Consider the following 21,293-nt stretch of genomic DNA (forward strand, 5'->3'; position numbering starts at 1 on the left):
CCTGCTTGTGATTCTTTGCTGTCAGAGGTCTGGATGAGCACTCCATATTCCCTGGAGGCACCCTGGACTGCCTCCACTGTTGTTCGTAGTTTATGTTTCTGCTCTCTGTACTAGATCAGACCACTGGAACAGCGGAGAGGATAATGATGGTGGTGGTGGTGGTGGTGGTGTGTGTTTGAGAGATATGAAGGAGAGGGGTCCCAGATGAACCTCAAATGAAGCCTGGGTATATTCTGACTGTGGGGCTGGCGCCTTGATCTGCATGAAGAGAAGCAAGGCTATGGCTAGAGACAGGAAGAGGACAGTGGCTGGCTGCTCTCCAGCCCAACCAACAAGGATGGAACATAAGCCCGCCCAAAAAGAGAGACAAAATTAACTGCTTTCAAAACAGATTATGAAATAAGCATTAGGTAAAATACCAAAGACCTCATATTCTTTTTTTTTTTAAATAATACCTCCCTATTGTTTTCATTAAGATCTGAATTTCTAAAAGGCCTATCTATATGTTCTATTCAGTTTTGATGAACAAAAATCCTGCCTACAATCAGAGCAATAAACTTCTCAAGCAGCAGTGGCCAGTGAAAAGAAAATAAAGAAGGGAGATGTTGGCATAGGTGTAAGATAGAGACAAAATTCTGACCTGCAGAGCCAATCCAAAACACCTGTTAGATAAAGGTGGAGGCTGACAACACTTACAGGAATAGATACCTTATAGACATTATGCTTACAATCTTTTAAAAAAACAAGAGTCCTTGCTGTTTGTAAGAGCCCCTTAGAAATATCAGGATATTCTGTTTAATGAAGACAGTAGCCATGAAGGGCACACCATCTACTACTGGTTGGTTGTCAATGAGCAAACTGGATTCAGATTGGCCTCTGGAAGTCCTAAATATATAGAAGTAGCCAGATTCCTTTGTTCTGCACAAAAGCCTCAAAACTCTGATTCCCCTCACTTCGGAAAATTAATGAGGTGGATAATTCTGGTAGATTCCTGTACCCTGGAACAATGTATATCCTCAGGGAGCATTGGGAGTGAGCCACAGCACGCTCCTATGTCCAGTTCCCTGACACCCAAGCCAACGAGGAAGCCAGATGCTCCGTGAACTGGGACTAGTGAAGGCAGGTCCTCCATTCCTGCCAAGAACGCATGACCTGAATCTAGTCATGAGAAACACTGAATGGCTCCAGTTGAGGATTCTTTAGAACTGTCAAGAACAAAACATGACACCTAAAACCAATGCATGTTCCTGGATGGAATCCTGCACCAGAAAGGAAAGAGAGACACCACTGGGACGGTAGTGAAGTTGGGATGGGAACTATAGATTGGACTGAATCATGGTGTCAGTGTTGATTTCCTGATCTGGCTACATGGTGGATAAGTGGAGAATGACCTTGCCTTGGGAGACTTACCTCTTCAAAATTTAGGGGTTGTGGGACATCATCCCTACAGTTTTCTCTCAAAAGGTTCAACAAAAAACTGATGATAATGGGTACGTACACCTCTACCTTCACCATCCCCACCTTCATCACCACCTCTACCTCCATCACCAAATACCACCACCTCCATCTCCACTTCCACCTCCAATATCTCTAAGGGCATCATGATATCTACGTTGTCTATTTCAAAAATGTCCTCCTTATTTCTTGGTATTCAGGTATCTTTCCCATAAGAAAAGTCAACAGAGTGAGTCTGTCACTTTACCTGACTCTGTATCAAATAAGTTACATCATTTTATATCTCCTCTTTCTTCTTAATACCCACTATTTTAAGTAAATGTTAATTAAATGTTAATTTAATGGTCTCTAAGCTTTTCTCTACTGAGCTGCCATGCCACAGTCAGCCCATGAAACAATCGGTCAACCAATAATAAACCAACAAATACTGAATGAGCATAAAATCTGACATGCTACCGTTCAGAGGAATATATAAGACATGTTCCCTATCTCTGAGGAACTGAAGCCCGTGATACAATCAGGAACAAAGCATGCAGTAAGTGTTGAGGGCACAATGAGGAGATCTGCTGGCAATCTGGGGGCCAACACCTACAAATGACACAGAGATTTGTAAAAGTGAACAGAAAGATGCCCACATCACTAAAGCTCAGGATGGAAAGAACAGCTGTGCACCCAGAGCAAAGGGCCCCCAATGCTCACCACTATTTCTTCTAGGTTCTCATTCCCATGGTGAGGGGGACAGAGTGGGAGTGAGAAAGGGGAGAAGTGTTTGGCCTCCTCCCAACAAAATAAGAGGCAGTTTAACTTGGTGTTCAGTATCCCTTCACACGTTCACCTTCCACCATTTTCTCACCTTGGGGTGCCCAGCTCCTTATTCACCAGCCAGGCACCCCATCATTCCAAGAAGAGAGCAAAGCTGTTAAGTCTTCAAAGTCAAATAGATATGTAGTTTCAAAACAGGGCTCTAGAATCTCTCGGGGGTCCCACAGATCTCACGGGGAAGGTCTTGAAGGGTAGAGGAAGAAGGAGAAAACTTCTATCACTGATATCTCCATAGGTTACCAGTATTTTCTATGAGCGTACATGGAGACTCCTCTTTATCAGGAGAAAAAAGTAGCTTTTCAAATGAGAAAAATCGCTGATCATTAAAAATAAATAAAACACAGAATTACATTATACTCAGACAGTAGTGAAACATGACTTATCAGCCCAGAAATGTACACAAATGCAATACTCCAAATAATATCTTATTATCACAGATTTTTCCTCTAATGGCAAAAAAAAATCCACTGAAGATTTTGAAATGTGTCATTTTTGCCTAATGGTTCTTGGTGACGAGTGAAACTGTCTCTCATCCAAAGCTACGGGAACACAGCCATAAACTATTAATTGGTTCATTGTTTCTCTTTATTGGGCATAAAACTTTTTATAGTATTTTTCTGTTGGCAGAAAGAAAAATTAGCAATCTAGATTTACACCCACAAAGGAGGAAATAAATTGCGTAAGTCTATATTCAGGATAGCCTCCCCCACTGAATGAATCCTACTCAACTGGCTCCATTTTCCTGTTTTAGGAAGGATGTATAATCAAGAGAAGCTGTAAAATTTCAAGCAATCTGTTGAATTTTTAAATTATCACTAAAAATGTTTTGACTATACACTTAGAATCTGAGAGGGAGGAAGAGATAAGAGTCGATGCCACCTGATCACTCCCAACAGGCAACGACACAGAGTGATATGCAACAGCTTAGCATATAAACACCATTAACTGAGTCAGTCCAAAGACAAATGGTCACTTTTCTTCTCCATATCCATTATCAACATATTCCTCCATTACCTTGCGGGAAACAAAGGGACTTGTCACTTGGTTTTATAGCATTGTACCCATGAAAACATGTTGAAGAAAGGCTTGGGTTTTCCAGGCAAAACATGTGTTCACTACAGACTTGTCCAGTCCAGGCCTTGCCTAAGAAAATTGTGCCACGGATCTCTGGGATCTCTGGTCTCAAGGATTTGTGAGACTGGATGGATTCCAGTCTCCTCCAGTGAACTAGGAAGTCAGTCATTTATGCTGTAGGGCTTACAAAATGAACTAGAATGCCATCCCATTTAATCTCCACAGAGAGCACTGAAACAATCACCTCTCCCCAGGAGTGAAATGGCATCAATCTGATGCCCGGGACCAAAGCCAACCATCTCAGCTGGAACCTGAGGTTTCTCAGCCAGAAATTGGGACCTTGAATGCATAGCAAGTAGAACTCTTGCTCTGTTTGCTGTGTTTTTTCAAAAGCAATAAAAATTGTATTTCTTATTAGGCAAAGTTAAAAGTAAAATGTGAAAATAAAAATATAAATGTTACTCTGCTGGTCATGCAAATTTGATATATGCACATGACTGGAGATAATGAACTAAATTTAAATCTTCCTGCTTTAAGGTTTGCCAGTTACTCTGGCAGTCAAAGGAAGCCATACATCTGATAAAAATTTTTACAGATTTTAAAAATAGTGTGACAGAATTTTCAGTTTTTTTGAACAAGAGATACCTATGGTGGCTAAACTATTTCCTAAAAGGGATAAGAAGTATCTATTCCTATATAACTGATCATCATTTACCAAGTAAGTGCCCTGTAGACACTGTGGCTAAGGCTTTAAAATGTGGTTTTCCACGATTACATTACAGTCAACTGTGTGACAGAATCAGATCTGAATCCCTTTTTCCTCCTGTGAAAGTCTTTTCTAATCTACTTTTTGAGAGTAGCATTTCCTTCTTTTATTTATTTATTTATTTTTAAAGATTTTATTTATTTATTTGACATAGAGAGAGAGAGCACATGTGCAAGCAGGGGGAACAGCAGGCAGAAGCAGAAGGAGAAGCAGACTCCCTACTGAGCGTGGAGCCCAACTTGGGGCTCGATCCCAGGACCCTCAGGTCATGACCTGAGCGGAAGGCAGACACTTAACTGAGCCACCCAAGCACCCCAGGACTTCCTTCTTTTAAAAAGACAATTCAAGGGGTGCCTGGGTGGCTTAGTGGGTTAAAGCCTCTGCCTTTGGCTCAGGTCATGATCTCGGGGTCCTGGGATCGAGCCCAACAAAGTCAGGCTCTCTGCTCAGCAGGGAGCCTGCTTCCTCCTCTCTCTCTCTCTCTGCCTGCTTTTGGTCTCTGTCAAATAAATAAAATCTTAAAAAAAAAAAACAATTTAAGAAGTGGAGGGGAAAACATCCTTTCATCCCCTTGCTAAAGACGTTATATGTCCCTATGTATTTTGAGTATTACAATATTAACTGCCATAGTTTACGGTAGATGGTGGGAGTAGCCAGCTGTTAGGCTCTTTTTTTTTTTTTTTTAAAGATTTTATTTATTTATTTGACAGAGAGAGAGAGAGAGAGCACGTGCGCACACAGGCAGGGGAGGAGGCAGAGGGAGGGGAGAAGCAGGCTCCCTGCAGAGCAAGGGAAGCCTGATGCAGGGCTCTGATCCCAGGACTCCTGGATCATGACCTAAGCCAAAGGCAGTGGCTTAACCCACTGAGTCACCCAGATGCCCCTGTTAGGTTCTTTTTAAAAATTTCTCTATTGTTTGGAAAAGCAGTTTATTGCTTTCCCAAAAATGGAACATGCTCATTGTAAAAATTTCTAAGAATCTAAAAGTCTTCAAAGATTGCTGTCCTACCACCCATGACTACAAAAACCTAAGAAGGAAGAGGAACTCCAACTGCAACAAAAGTCTAACAATTGCAGTACTGCTGACCCTTTGAACAACATAGGTTTGAACTGATGGGTCTACTTATATGCAGATTTTTTAAAATACGGTACTATAAATGTGTTTTCTCTCCCTTAGGATTTTCTTAACACTTTTTTCTCCAGTTTAGCTTATTTTAAGAATAAAGTATAAAATACATGTAACATATAGAACATGTATTAATGGATTGTTGGTAAGGCTTCTAGTCATCAGTAAGCTATTAGTAGTTAAGTTGGGGGGGGATTCAGGTTATATGTGGATTTTCAATTGCATGGAGGTTGGACGCCTCTAACCCTTGCCATCTTCAAGGGTGAACTGCAATTACATTTCAATAATATATTCTCATTACTGAAAGACAATGGACCTTCCATCAACCTCAATTTTATCTCTCCCGCTTAACCTCAGTGTCAAATGCCTTCGCTCCAGGGATGCTAAGACATTTCACTTTTGAAATGAGGTCAACTAGGAAAGATGATCAAAAAGAAAGAAACTAGTTCTGCAGATGTTAACTGCACCTGGGTAGTGTTATTTTTTTCCTCACTTGAACCACACACTCACTTGAGCCAGATCAACTCTCGCACCGCACAAAGAAGAGAATGAATTATCAACAGTTTTAAGACATATTTGTCATGATAAAAAGACAGCTCTATTTGCCAACTTTTCCTCATGGGTGAAATAATCTATTTCTATTTCTGGGAAACTGAAAGCAATAGTACATGAAGTAAAGCTTTTTTTGCTATCATATTCTACAGATATTTTAACCTCTTCCCCCAACCACAGAGACTGTGATTAAGCTAGCAAACATACTCTGTGACATGCCAAACTTATTTGTTATTGGACTACCTTCCATAATGACAATGTTTAGTACCATAAAAAGGACCTGATAAAATTCCAATTTCCATTATTATATTCCAAAAAGTAATTCAAATCTGCTTCCCAATTCAGTGTTTCACTACTGCAAAGCAATCCTCCTTATTTTACACCATGCTTATGTTTCCTTTAGTCATTTTAATTGCTAGTTTTACTTAGCAAAGACTTACTGTCTTTTCTCAGTTATTGCTTAAATGTCTTCTTATAGGTCACATTTCACCTTCTGCTGTCTTATGTCATAAAATGGCCAAGCACACTTATAGGCAAAACTGAGTATAATTATTTTAATAAGAATAAATTTAAAAATAGAGTATCCAAATTTACTGAACTTCTGTTTTCAAATTATAGATAAAAGGTGCAGAAGTCATATCCTCAAAGAAGAAAGGCTCTGTTACCACTGTTCGAAACAGGTATAGTCAATGGTACTTTTATAATTCAGAAGTTTTCAGAGCTCGAAGGGAAGAAGTAAATACATCTGGTCTCTTCAACACCCTAAATATCCATTAATTTGCCATTGACCCCTACAATACATAAATTTGAATAAAATCTTACTGCAAAGAAAATTCTACAATATCCTTTATAGTACTGTAGCATCTCTTATGAACTAGGCAATATAATTAATAGCAAAGGATAGTGCGGACTGAAAGTGCCAGTGTTCCTGCTCCTCTAAAAACATGCATGAATGTATCACAAACCCACGTGAAAACCCGTCCCTTGGTCCAGAAAAAAATAAAAAGGACATGGCCACTAATGTTAATCACTTAGAATGGAAAGAAAGCGCCAACATTAACTGAATCAGGATCTGCCTAAGAATAGCTAAGTAACACTATTTTCTGGTCCTGCCAGGAAGGTGGGTATTTGGGGTTAATCAAACACTGAGATCCCTACTTACATTAACATTCAAATTTGTAATTTCTAAGAAGTTTACATTAATACTTCGCTGAACTTGTTTTAATTTTTGTTGCAGATCAGGAAGCATTTTTTTATCTTGGTCTTTGAATGAGAATCATTAATTCTTAATGTTTCATATGGATATCAGTTAACAAAGCATTCTGGTTGGTAACCCGTTGGATAAGCCAATTTTTACTGCAAAAAGATGCCCATGACAAAATAAGACTATTGTGCTTTTATAAAAATCAAAATAATGACATCAAAATTTGCATATTCTTTGAGAATAAAAACTACTACACAGTGCACTTACAGTGAGTTCACAGAAATCGATGCTATCAAGGCTTTTGCTTCTGTGCAGTCTCCCTTTTATTCGTCTTAAAGAAGGTTTTCCTTGGCTGACGCTAGAAGTAGCACCATTCGGATTTTCAGAGGATGGCGTTACCCTGCAAGAAGCGGAAAACACTTAAAAGACGGATTTGCAGGTAGATATACGTTTCTCAAGCATGAGGTAAGTATTTACTTGAGAACAGCTCTAGAAACATTGTGCTCCTTTTTCAGCCAAGAAGCAAAGAACCACAGTGGATCTACCTCTGAGGAGATACGCTTTCTAAGTATTTCTTAGTAACTTGATGGTTGAGAAATTTCTCTTGACAGGGTTCAAACATTTCTACATTAAGATTCACTAGAAGTCAACTCTGACCATCAAAGAAGCAATTAAAGCCAGACTGAAGTTTCCTAGGTAACTGGGAGGCATCTGCTCCCCTCTGGGTAGTTCTTTCTCAAGCGCTCAGCCCAGGGCCCGGCACACTCAGTGCAAGTCAGCTATCATTGTGTACAAGCATAAATACCGTTCAGCATACTTTTTAAACATAACTTTTAAAGCTTTAAACATGACCATCAACACTTAATTCAGCATGGTTACAGAACCAAGAAAACACAAATAAGAAGTGGTAAATAATCAAAGCTATCTACATATCTGCACACTGGGACACATGCTCATATACATCAACACACACTCAAGACCGTTATGTGTTCAATCATTTCTGTGCCACTGCTGCTGGCAGACTTAGAAGGTGCCCCCAGGAACCTGGGAGGAAACTGCTTAGTGGATTATCGTCTTAGAGATGACAGAGACTTAAGTAGTAAGACTGATTTGTTAAGGGTGGCTTATGAAAATCAGTTTCCTTATTTTATGATCAATTTCCCGCTTGTGTATGTTCCATGTTGGTATACTTTTCAAATATCCTGACCTTAATATTTTATATTAAAAATGTTGTGATCTGAAAGGCATATGTCTCTCATGGGGCGCCTGGGTGGCTCAGTCAGTTAGGCATCTGACTCTTCATTCGGTCATGATCTCAAGGTCATGAGATTGAGCCCTGCAAAGGGTTCAGGGCTGAGCATGGAGCCTGCTGAAGACTCTCTCTTTCTCCTCCTCTCCCTTAGCCCCTCCCCCTCTGCGTGTGCGCTCTCTCTTAAAAAAAAAAGTCTCTCATTGCTTGAAAAGGACATACTGGATAGACTGATAGCAAAGTAAATTTGATTTATATAATAAGAAGATGGGAATGAATATCATGAAATAGACTAGGTATGGCTGCAGTTTAGAATAAAAATACTAAGCCCCTATAGTCAGAAGATTTAAAGAGTATGAAAAGAAGCAAAAATGAAAAGTAAAGCCTCCCTGTCCTCCCTCATCACAAATCCCTATCCCTTTCCCCAAAGATAATCACCACTAATGGTTCTTTGTATAACCTCCCAAACAAATGCTCATGCTTATCTATGCATGTGTTAATCTCCTTTTGAAACTTTTTAGCAAACTCACCAAACTCTTCACATTGCCCTATATCTCATTTTTTCACATAATAATATATCTTGAAGCTTGTCCCATAATAACCCAGGTCCATTTCATTCTATTTTTTTAATGATTTTTTGAGTAATCTCTATATCCAATGTGCGGCTTGAACTCATGTGTTTCATTTTTTTTTTAATGGCTAAACAGCATTCCATTGTACAGGCATACCACAATTTATTCAACCACTCCCCTACCAATGGGCATTTAGTTTTCAAATATTTGCTATCAAACTGTAAAGCGATGAACATGCGTGACATCTCTGGGTACAAACACAGCATTTACTTAAGAAAGAGCACTAGAAGGAAAATGCAGAGTCAGAGGTTTCTGGGTGTTGCAAGTACTACTTTTCAAAAAGGCTTTCCCAATATATGCTTCCATCAACAGTACAGAAAAATGTTCATGTAGAGGTGGGCGTGTCCTTAAATGGAAAGGTGATTTTATCCTTTTATTTTCTTTTATAACTTAACTTCTCTGTGTCCTTCATTATATTTGTCTTGCTAAAGGGCTAATTTCTCTTACAAGAGGCGATTGACAGAGTTTCCCACCACAAACATAGATTAGACAATGGATCTTTGTATATAAGTTTTTTTCATTACATATTTCAAATCTGTTGTATTAGATGTCTTAATGTTTGTAACGCATATCTTTTATTTATTCTTTGTTATAATGTTCAGTTAGCCAACATATAGTATATCATTGGTTTTTGATGTAGTGTTCAACGATTCTTATGTGTAACGCCCAGTGCTCTTATCTTTTTAGGGACTTAAACTTTTATCACATTTAAAGTCTCTATTCCAATTAAAGACTTTCCTTTAAATGCGATTCTGTCTAATAATTTCCCCAACTATGTTTTATTATCCTTTTCTTGGCTTATGTTTTTCTGTGCTTGTATTTTCAACCTTTCTAGGTCCCTGTTTCCACCTCCTTTTAGCTGTACCTTTAACTCTAGTTAATTCTTCACCAGCATGTGACTGGATGCTTTTCTTTCTTACTCAGTTTGAGAATCCCTATCATTTGAGAGAAACTTAATCCATTCAAATTTGTTGTGTTTACTGATATGTTTAGATTTTTTCCTCTGCCACATTTTATAGTTTGTGTTTTTCAAATTTAAATGCTTTCTTCTTTTTCTTTTCCTACCTTTTTAGTATGACTGAGTTTTCTTTCTCTTTACCCTCCCTTAGACTTTCTCCTCTCCAGTTAGTAGTTCAAAGTTATACATCTTATTAGGCCAACTCTAACTCTAGCTAACCATACATACACATGTATTTATATATTTACATGTACATTTATATAGTTACATTATATATTTATAAATACACATATATATGCATATATATGTACCTCTGCATTTCCACAATACATATATACACACACACTTATTTAAACTGAAATACTTATCTACTGGTACACAAGCAATGATGTTTAACACGCCTTTGTTTCTCTTCTTTTCCAGCACCAGTGTTCTTTTGTGATTCTCTAGCTTCCTCCTCCACACTGCTCACTTGCTTCTCAGCTTTGTCAATTCAGCCATTCTCTTTCACCTTAGTGAGCAAAGGTTAAATTTCTAGTGTCTAGTATGGTGTTTCATCCATATGATATTCTCTTGCATCTTTCTGAAAATAACCATCTTAATCCAAGGTTTTTCTATTTTTCTCAGGGATTAGTTCTTTTGTTTGTTGAGTATGGTAATTCTTCTAATACTGGTTTTCTCCAACTGTTTGGTGATTTTTAATGTCTACTTATATTTGTATTAGAGAACATCTGTTTCTGCACTGTCACATTTACTGCGGCCTGCCTTCGGCAACTCTGGCAGAGAGATGGGACATACTGCTGCGAAGTCACTTGTCTTCTGGGTCAGAGGACTCAGTAGCTATCTCAGGTACAGCCCTGTCCCTCTGGCCCAAGAGCCCACATTCACTGCTCTGGTAAGCGAGAAAGCAACACTGTTGTCCACAGCTTGTCACAAACTGGTAAGGCAAGGCATCAATCAATCTGGTGCATAAAATCTGAGTAATTCCCCAAGTGTCCTCTGCTTCTTCTGTCCCTGGAATGCTGCTGCAAGTTATCAGCCTCTCTTTGTGTAGAAATGTTCTCCTGCACATTTCCTGGAAATGGTTCTTGCAAGGCTTTTCTCTGAGTAGAACTATCTTTATCTAGTAAATATATTTCAGAGATACCGCAAAAATGCTGGTCCACTGATGCCATTCAGACTCAGTATTTTTGTTGTGGCTTTTTTAATTCTCATTTTTGTTGTTTCATTGAATTGCTAATAAGTGCACCTTTCAAGTTACTTCCCAGAGTAAAATTCTGATGTCACTTTCACTATTTTCAATACATTAAAAAAGTTTTACATGGTACAGTTTTGCTCTCTTTTCTGCAGAGTAAAAGCTTTCATGAAAATAATTAAGAATTTCATTTAAGAAAAGTGGGCATATGGGAAAGAAAAACAGAGCTGAAAACAATATACAATTCTTAAATTATGCCTCCTCTCTCACACTTTACTTTGATCGCATTATGTTGCATAATCACATTAGAAGAAATATAAACTTTTTGACAAAGACATTTTTCACAGGTTGTTCTCGCATTTAACTTAGAAAGGTTTATTATTTACCCTTTTTCCAAACCTAAAACCTAAAGTCTGTGATAAGAATTTATATACATCAAATTTATAAATGATGGACAACCAAGAAATGTATCAGACTTAACTCAATGTAATGCCAAGTCCAGTGACTAAAACAGGAAAAAAAAATCCTCAATATAAATAGAAGAATGGATCCTCCCCTTCCCCACCAGGATCATAATAAAAACATTACTGAAGAGTAGAGCTGAATTGATATATAGGAGGTGAATATCAGGTCAGTATCCCCTCTACCCACAGACTTCTCAGGAGGAAGATGCCTTCTCTAGGCACAGAATCAGGCTCCTACAGAGTAATTTCAGTAACTTTAAAGTTCTGACCAGGTCTTTTGGAAGCTAAGAAGTCAACGGTTAAAAAGCATATAGTTCAAAAAAAAAAAAAATAAAAAAGCATTTGTTTCAGTAATGACCCCCTCTTCTTAGGTGGAGAAAAAGAAAAGGAATAAACATGGTTCCAGATGATAATGTTCAATGTTATCTCATGTATAAGTAGAAGGGGTACTGAGATACAGGGGAATTTAAGATGTCACTTCTCTCTTGTTTTACCACTATTTCTGAGAATTAGCATTTCTCTTGGGGCAGGGATATGTGTATTCAAGTACTTTCCCACTGGACACTCATAAGAATACAGAGGAATATTTACAACTCAGGTAAGACGAGCTATATGGGGATACAAAAAGCCCACCAAAGACAGTTCTTCCAAACATGGGGTATAAGGAGTATTTTTCTTTTCTTTTTTGTTGTTTTTGTTTTGTATTGCTTTGTTTTTTTTTGGGGGGGGGCACATGAGCAAGCAGAGGGAGGAGCAGAGGGAGTGGGAGAGAGAAAATCTTTTTTTTTTTAAAGATTTTATTTATTTATTTGACAGAGATCACAAGTAGGCAGAGAGGCAGGCAGAGAGAGAGAAGGGGAAGCAGGCTCCCGCTGAGCAGAGAGCCCGATGTGGGGCTCGATCCCAGGACCCCGAGATCATGACCTGAGCCAAAGACAGAGGCTTTAACCCACTGGGCCACCCAGGCGCCCCATGGGAGAGAGAAAATCTTAAGCAGGCTCCGTGCCCAGTGTGGAGCCTGATGTGGGGCTCGATCTCACGACCCTGAAATCATGACCTAAGCCAAACTCAAAACTCAACTGCTTAACTGATTGAGCCACCCAGGCACCCAAGAAGTATATTTAATCCTGAGGTCCCACACTCCCTCCACCTGAGTGTGTGGTCTGCATTGAATAACTCAGACTCTGGGATTTATTTCTTAAATATTTAGGAGAATGGTTCTTGACAACAGGAAAAGTTAAAGTTAGTAACTGAGATACAAGCATTTTGGATATTTTCCCTTGAACTCTGAGGAAATCAGTATTTAGCTTACAATGAAGTTTTTCTTTTCCTAATTCTTAATTCCATTTTATCATCCCCAGGGGATGACTGGGGAGAAAATTTCTCCTTCTCTCCACTCCCTTCCTTACTCCCCTAATGGGACCATGTGTGACTTGTGGGCATGGCCGGTGTGTTTAAAAGGCAGAAACCCAGGGTCCACCCTCTCGTTTTGTTCCTAGCTCAGAAGTTTTGGCTCACAACTCTTTTTGACCAAGGTTCACTTGGAACAAACAACTCCCAAACTTATCTACCTCACCCATCTCTGATTTCTAGTGGAAAAGATCTCAATAATAACAAAGAATTGGGCAAAAACAATCAAGATGGTAAAAACAAAGCATTTACACAAGAACAAATTACCAAAAAAAAGTAACACTTAACAATCTTTCTACAAGATAGTAATTTTAAAATATCAGGAATTGATAGCCATAACCAACTCCAGATTAATACTAATGGGTGATAGCAAAGCATCTCTACCCCTAACAAAAGGAATTACAAACAAGAGTTTAAGAACAGAGGCCTTGAGATACTACTAAGTACAGCAGGGCCACTGACTTCAGAAGGATACTGAATCCTTATGAAGGATGGTTCAGCAAAAGCTAGTAAAATGCTAATTTTTATCTATAAGTAACAGACTTCAGAAACCTCCAGAGTTTATATAAAAAGATTTATATAAATGGCCAGCCTTTAGTTGTACTTATAAATAATTGCCTATAATTTGCTCTTTAAAGAAACTAAGAAAAGGATGGATGTTCACTAGACTTATTGTACTAATCATTTTGCTATATACATAAATGCTGGATCATTATGTTGTACCCCTCAAAGTAATGATGTCATATGCCAATCATACCTCAACAATTAAAAAAGAAACCAAGAAAGGACTTGGATATTAGAACCATACCCATCCCATCAGGGGAACCTCTGGGACCCATGAGGGGGCTATGCACCACCCTTGGAGAAACAACATTCCATAAGGCACTTTCCAGTTGATTTGTACTTGTTTTCAGTTATTCCTCTTTTCTAGACTGTCATGTCCCTGCTCAAATGTGTTTTTAACCCCAACAACTGGTACAAATCCTGATGTGTGACTTTGGGCAAGTCAATGACCTCATTTATAAAACTGGGAAAAATACAGCACCTACCTCATAGGGGTGCTGCAGGTTACACGGCAGTTGCTTGGAAAGCACTTACACTGGGCCCAGCAGGTAATAAGCTCAATGAATGGCAGCTCCTCTTTTTTCTAGAATCTGTTTACTGGACAACTAAACTACTTAAATAAATGAATTGATGCCACGTGGCCTTCAATAATTACTGAATCAAATAACTGGAAGAAATATACTTAGAGGCATGAACAAAATGAAATGACACTCTTTCCCCTTCTAAGATCAGTGTACACATTCCTAACAGCACTCAATGCGAAAATCAGGACTGACAATGTAAAATTAGGATGAAACAATTATTTGGGCTTTACACCCACTGAAGAGCAAAGAGTTGGCCTCAGCACCTGTTCTGAATGGTGCCCTTCCTCTCCACTCTCCCTGACCCCAGGAACCTGTGAATGTGACCCCATTTAGAAAAAGGGTCTTTGCAGATATACTGAAGTGTCTTGAGATGAGATCATCCTGGATTATCCAGGTGGACCCCAAATCCAATGACAAATATCCTTAGAAGAAGCCGAGAAGACACAGACAAGTAAAGATGGCCATGTGAAGATGCAGAGAGAGAAGGGAGGGATTCAGACATAAGGAATGCCTGCAGCCACCAGGAGCTAGAAGAGGTAAGGAAGCATTCTCCCCAAGAGACTTTAAGGGATCATGGCTCTGTGGACACCTTGATTTCAGACTTCTGACCTCCAGAACCAGAGAATAAATTTCTGTTGTTTTTAAGCTACTGAGTCTGTAGTAATGTTACAGCAGCTCTGGGAAATACAGTGCCCTTCTGCTTCTTTTCAAAACCAGCAATTACAGAAGACCCCCCACCCCACCCCAGAAAGCAAGCCATACAGACTGACACCTACTATGGGGAGAGGTTTATAGGCCTGAGTTCCAGGTTCCTAAACACTAATGATTCAGAACCAAATACTATAAACAGTGCTATTTCCTAAATTTCTTGGAGAAGGAGACAAAGAGAAGAATTACAGGCTCCGCTGATGCAGGTCTGGCTGTTTGTCTGGTTTAGTTTCCACCTAAACCAGTACGCCATAAAGGATCTGCAGAGCCAGTCAGAAAGACAGAAAGCTACTCCCTAATAGAAAGTTAAGGAGCACAAATGGTCAAACTAGACAGAAATGTGGGACCAAAACACTGGATCACTCCCTCCTATGCTTTACCTCCATTGTCATAAGCTTTGTAGGCATGTAGTCTTTCCATACACTGCAATAATTTAAAGAGAGAGAAACAGAGACAGCACCTTTGTATAAATCCTCATTCATACACGCCACAATCAATTATGACGGCATGCCCTCACATCTTGTAAGTGGCAAAGCTAGGGCATTCCAAGGTCTGACAACCCTTGCTGATGTCTGCTACTGTGTCCCACCCATCACTCTGGAGTCAGAACCCATAGCTACATATCTTCTTGCCACGTGACAGTGTCTTCTATCTCAATCCTCCATGTCCCGTTGGCTCTGACACTGGCAAAATGGAATGTTATCTAGAAAATTAATTCCAGAAGATATAATAGATGAATCAAGCAGCACAATATTCTTAGACTTAAAAAAAAAAGGACTATATATATCTATGTTTAATGTACCATTCACTCTAGAGTTTCTGTAGCATATGCTCTTCACTTTGCCTCTATAGAAACTAGATTAACGTTTGCAAATTCCCTTAACATTGAGCAGAAATTTTGAAATGCTCATTTAATATTGTGGAAGAGTTAAACAAAAATCTTCCTGCCTTTTCCAGGCTATCTCTTAGTAAGATGGTTTTTAATCATGTCCTCAGTTTACTGCCTGACTGAAACATGAATCTCTGGAGTATAAAAATTACCTGGAATTTATTTCTTTGTGTCCTCTCTTCACAAACTGTATTGAGGTATGTATTCAGAAACGGCACTCCATCAAAAAATAATAAACCTCGTGTCCTGACTTGGTGGCTGACTGATACTAATATTCATGCCTAACAGCTCCTCAAGCACTATTCCCACATCTTAGTTTTTAAATTTAATATCAAGAAAATCTCCTTCCCAGTTACGCATTACTAAGAATTCATTTAGCCAACACATATCTTTTCAGAAACTATTTTGTACCAGATACTGATTACAAGGGACTTAGTAATGAGCTAAACGGATAAAACGTCCTGCCCCCATGCAACTTACATTCTAGTTGTGGGGGTTGGGGGAAGGAGGAGAAACGTGTATGACAATTAAGTAAAATATGCAGTGCTTTGTATAAGTGCATAAGTAAAACATGCAGTTGCTCAGAAGAAAAGCAGAGGGGAAAGACTGCTGGCGTTGATGTCTTTTTTCCTCCTGTACACCATCAACCTGAAAAGCCTTCTTCAAACGTTACTACTTCTTGCTTCATAATAGTAGCACAGTCTTCCTATACTTGCTAAAATCTTCTTCCATGGACATTTCTTAATTACTGCCAGCTATTCCTAGTCTAATCTTTGATGTGTTGTCACTTGCTGCTCTTCCAATTAAAATACCTTCTTCAGGTCCAAGCTGATTCCCTCTCCAGGGGGCCTGCCCGTGCCCCTCTTCCAGAAAGTAGCTACTTGGAAGATGATCTGGCATGCCTGAGGCTGCTCGGGGACAGGGCACGTCTGTTCCTTTGCCTGCCTTTGGCCGCCTACACTCATTCCCATTCCTCTGGCCTGATTGTGTCCCCTCGTGCTCGTGCTGACCTGTCCTCTCCCCTGACCTAGGCCAGAGACATCGATGTGCAGCAGGTTTCCTTCGTCATCAACTATGACCTTCCCACCAACAGGGAAAACTACATCCACAGAATCGGTCGTGGGGGACGATTTGGCCGTAAGGGTGTGGCTATTAACATGGTGACAGAAGAAGACAAGAGGACTCTCCAAGACATCGAGACATTCTACAACACCTCCATTGAGGAGATGCCCCTCAATGTCCCTGACCTCATCTGAGGGGCTGTCCTGCTACTTAGGACCCCCAGGGTTCAGTCTGGGGGGCTGAAGAGTAGTAGGAGGGGGGAGGGAAGGGAGCCAAGGGATGGACATCTTGTCATTTTTTTTTCTTTGAATAAATGTCACTTTTTGAGGCAAAAAAAAAAAAAAACCTTCTTCAGAATAAATCTTTTTTTCTTAAATGCATTTATTCAAGTGAGAGATAGTGGGGAAGAGGCAGAGAGGGGGAGAGAAACTCAAGCAGACTCCATACTGAGTGCGGAACCAGAGGTGGGGTTGGATGCCAGGACCCCCAGGTCAGCACCCCAGGTGAAAGGAAGAGTTGGAGGCTTAACCGGCTGCACCACCAAGGCACCCCAAATCTCTTTTTTTGAACAAAGTGGTGGGTGAGGGCAGTGAGGAAGACACTAATATAAACTAAGGATCTATTATTATTCAGTCTGGCATAGTGGCAGGCACTTTGCATTCAATATCTCAGTTGATCTAGGTTATGACCCCATGAGTTAGATAATATCATTCTCACCCTACAGACCAAGAAACAGATACTCGAGTAACTTAAGGTCACACGGTAAGTGGCACAGCTGAAATTTGAACTTCACTGCCCATCCATATATTTTGTTCGTACCCCCAAAATTCCCCATTGTTGGCATTCTTTTTTCAAAAAAGAAAACTCTTTTTCTTAGTTGCTCCATCTTTAGAGTCCTCGGATCACTCATTTTGCCTTAGATAGCAGAAACTACTTTTCTCAAACGCCTAAAAGCAGGCTCACTTCCTTTTCTCTGTACCCTTGAAATTAAATTCAATTAAAATTCAAGAGCGTAAATCTCTACGAACCTCACCCACCACAAATTTTAAAATTAAAACAGCCACTGAACAGCAAAGAAGTCTGGCATCTTTTTGCCTATAGTCACTATGCCTTTACTGGACTATTTCTTCTGTGGCAGAACCTTACACTTAAGTCTCAAGGCAACTGGAATACCCAGGCAGCCCACACGGGGATTCCATAGGCCACATTTAAACACTAAATAAAACGCCATACAACCCGATAGATAATCAACTGTGTAAACCAGATCTGGAAAACTTCCAGCCATGTTTCTTTTAAGGGCGATCTTTTCCCGTTACCCCAATAACAGTTTCCAGGTCAGAGGAACTGGAACGCGTGCAGATAAAATGCAGTCCCTGCTAATGCCATTAAAACCTCGCAACTTGGTCCCCTCACCGTGGGAGCGGCTCGCCCTTCACTCTGTACCCACAGCAGATGGGTTTTCAGAAACAGCAGAAAACGCAGCGCTAATAAATCGTTCTGTGCCCGCAAGGAAGCGTGGCTGGAAATTCCGAGCCAGAACTGGCCGGGAGGCGACTGGAACGACAGTCCCGGGCGGGAGACCGGCGCCCCGGTGCCCGTAAGCCGCCGGGTCCCCGCCCCTCCCTCCCGGCGGCGCGCCGCTCTGCGTGTCGCCGAGCACCGCCGAGGGTCGCGGCGGAACACGCCCGCGTGGGCGCGGGACGCGGCGGCGCTCGGCCCCAGGGGCTCCGAAATGGCTGCTGCGCCCCCCGGCTCTGCGCGCCCGTCGGGCCCGGCCGCAGGCGGCCTCACTGCCCGCCCGCCCCGGCCCCGACCCCGCGCCCGCCGCGCCCGCCGTGCCCTCACCACAGCTTCCTCTTGAGCGGCAGGAGGCTGCCGCGGTTGGAGGGGGTGACGCCGATGGCCATCTGCAGCACCGTCAGGTATTTCTGGTACTTCATCTTGTCCCCGCTCCGCTCGCGGGCAGGGCCCCGCCGCCGCCGCCGGCGCCGCAGACACAGCCCCTCCAAGCGCCGCATAGATCAGCTCTGGGCCATCCGCCGCCGCCACAGCTCCCGCCGCTCCCCGCCGCCGCGGCCGTGCACGCCCGGCTCCCGCTCCCGCTCCCGCCGCTGCCGCTGCCGCTGCCGCCGCCGCCACCGCCGCCCTCGCCGCCGCCGCCGCCGCCGCGCGTGGCCGGGACTCCCGCTCCCGCCGACGCCGGCGCCGTGCGTGCCCGACCGCTCCCGCCGCCGCCGTGCGTGGCCCGCCGCTCCCGCCGCCGTCCGCAGCGCCCCCTCCGTCCTGCGGCTCGGCCCCCGCGTGCGCCCAGGGCGTCCCGGGCGGCGGGCCTTGCGGGGACTCGCACTCCGGGAGAGGCGGGAGCGGCCGGGCCGCCGCCCCCAGGCCCCGCCCCCGCCAGCCGACCCCGCGGCCCCGCGGCCCGCGTGCCTCAGTTTCCTCCGCGGCTGCCAGCAGCTCATTTCAACCACCTAAAGCCCAAGAGAATCCCATGACAAGATTCCAGAAGAGAAAAAAAAAATGCTTTAATGTATAATTACCGGCTGATGGTTTGAAATCGTCATTTACGTGTTCTAAGTCCCTGAAGATTTTATGTTTACATAAAATGCATCTCTACAAAATGCACGTATGTGTATACACGTACACATACCATATACAATATATATGGTATATATACCATATACATGATGTGCACGCAGTCTTCGTTTGCACGGTAGTCTGGAACTGTGGGAATGACCGTGAACCATGCAGAACTATCTTAATAATCAATGGGAAAATGTAAGATTTTCCATGACGTTTAAAAATTTTGTCAAAACATTCCGAACTCTCTTCAATGATGACTGTAAATGTATAAAGAAATGAAAAAAAAAAAAAAAAGTAAAACTCATTTAATACACTGTAGTTTGGAATACTACAAACATTGAGAATTAAACTGTTTCATATCTTTGTAAGAGAAACTTATCAAAAGTAACTTGAATAGTGCTGGTCTTCTGGTAGAATTTTTTTTTTTAAGATTTTATTTATTTGACAGACAGAGATCTCAAGTAGGCAGAGAGGCAGGCAGAGAGAGAGAGGAGGAAGCAGGCTTCCCGCTAAGCAGAGAGACAGATGTGGGGCTCAATCCCAGAAGCCTGCGATCATGACCAGAGCTGAAGACTGAGGCTTTAACCCACTGAGCCACCCAGGTGACCCTAGAATTGTTATATAGAGCATCTTTTCTGAGCCTTGGTAATGCATCATGTTTGGATCACTTTCAATGGTTTATCCTCTAAGTTTTCAATGTTGTGAAATATATCAGAGTTCCTTTAATGTGACATTCTCTGGAACATCCTCATCCTTTTTGTCACAACCACTCTCCTCATCCTAGTTTATATTCAATTAATTCTTCTGGCTGCAAATCTAGAGTCTCTGAAAAGATGACAGTGTCAGTATTTTCACAGCTGCCTATTTTTTTCTATAACAGCATTTACATTCCATGCAAATTTCAATTCACTTCCATCTTTTTCACTTTTTCCTTTGCTGCACTATCATCTTTGTTAACCAGTTCTCTTTCAGTTACCCATTTTTATCAATGCTCTGTGGATTGCAACACAACTGGACAGGAGGCAACACAACTGCACACTTTGCTGTCATTACCTAAACTGTAAGTAGATGTGCAGTAACCAATCACTGACAGGCTTTGCAAGAACTGCTGTGATTGCTCACTGATTCTGATGCACATGTTATTTACATAGTGATTTGTCCACTAAGGAGCTACCATGGAAGTTTATACTCAATGCATTTTCTCACAGTTAATATGCTATGATAACTGAAATTTGAACCATATTGTTGAGCACTGGTGTTATTTAAGCCATAGTAACTAATGTCAGGCACATCTGAACCTGCAAAGCAAAGACTGCCTCTGTGTGTGTGTGTGTGTGTGTGTGTGTGTGTGTGTGTATAATATGTATATACGAAGAGTATGGATAACAAGATAACCTGTGCACCCACCAGGCAGAACTATCAAATGATAATGCCTTCCCTCCACAGTACATTCCCCCTGTACACAATACAAGTTATTAAACACTATTTAAACACTATACAAGTTAATGAGTATGAGAAGATTAGAACAAATAAAAACAAAACAAACAAAAAATAGAACAAAATAAAAATCTCCTTCTAGTGGGCTTCAGTAGTAAAGCTCATTAGAATCTACTTCACTTTTATGTATCCTGAAGACTTAGCTCTTGCCTAAAATGAAGAATTGGCAGATCTTTGACATTTCAAATATATATCCAAACATGGAAGAGGACCTTGGAGCAGAACTTTGGAAAAAGCATCAGGGTCTATACTTATGTATTCATCATTTTTTATGGACTTTTGTACCACCTTCTTATATTGCTTGTAAGATATTTGATGAAAATATCACACTGTACTCAAGGGTTTAGACAACTGGAAGCTGGGGGGATCAATTCAGGATAATGAAAGACAAAAATAAATCTGGTAGAAGCACTTCCAGAATGGCAGAAAATCTGCTTCTCCATAAAAAGGGAACACTGGCTAAAATTGTCAAAATCAACCTTCTTAGAACTCCAGAAAT

The 21,293-nt window shown here is 41.2% G+C and overlaps 1 protein-coding gene across 4 annotated transcripts in view; it reads right to left on the reverse strand.

Moving 5' to 3' along the window:
• TJP1 (tight junction protein 1) overlaps window positions 1–18,797 on the reverse strand; it is a 241,142-nt gene extending 222,345 nt beyond the window's left edge. For 2 of the 4 annotated variants that reach the window (XM_082736636.1, XM_082736635.1), the window contains exons 1-2: window positions 18,560–18,797; window positions 7,267–7,399 (exon numbers count right to left, since the gene is read on the reverse strand). In XM_082736636.1, the coding sequence (XP_082592762.1) occupies window positions 7,267–7,399; window positions 18,560–18,732 (306 nt within the window). In that variant the 5' untranslated portion in view covers window positions 18,733–18,797. The remainder of the gene's footprint in view (window positions 1–7,266; window positions 7,400–18,559) is intronic. The other 2 variants (XM_082736637.1, XM_082736631.1) reach the window with 1 other exon arrangement.
• Window positions 18,798–21,293: the final 2,496 nt, after the last annotated feature.

This window comes from Mustela nivalis (genome assembly GCF_964662115.1).
Source record: "Mustela nivalis genome assembly, chromosome: 6".
Classification (NCBI taxonomy): Eukaryota; Metazoa; Chordata; class Mammalia; order Carnivora; family Mustelidae; genus Mustela; species Mustela nivalis.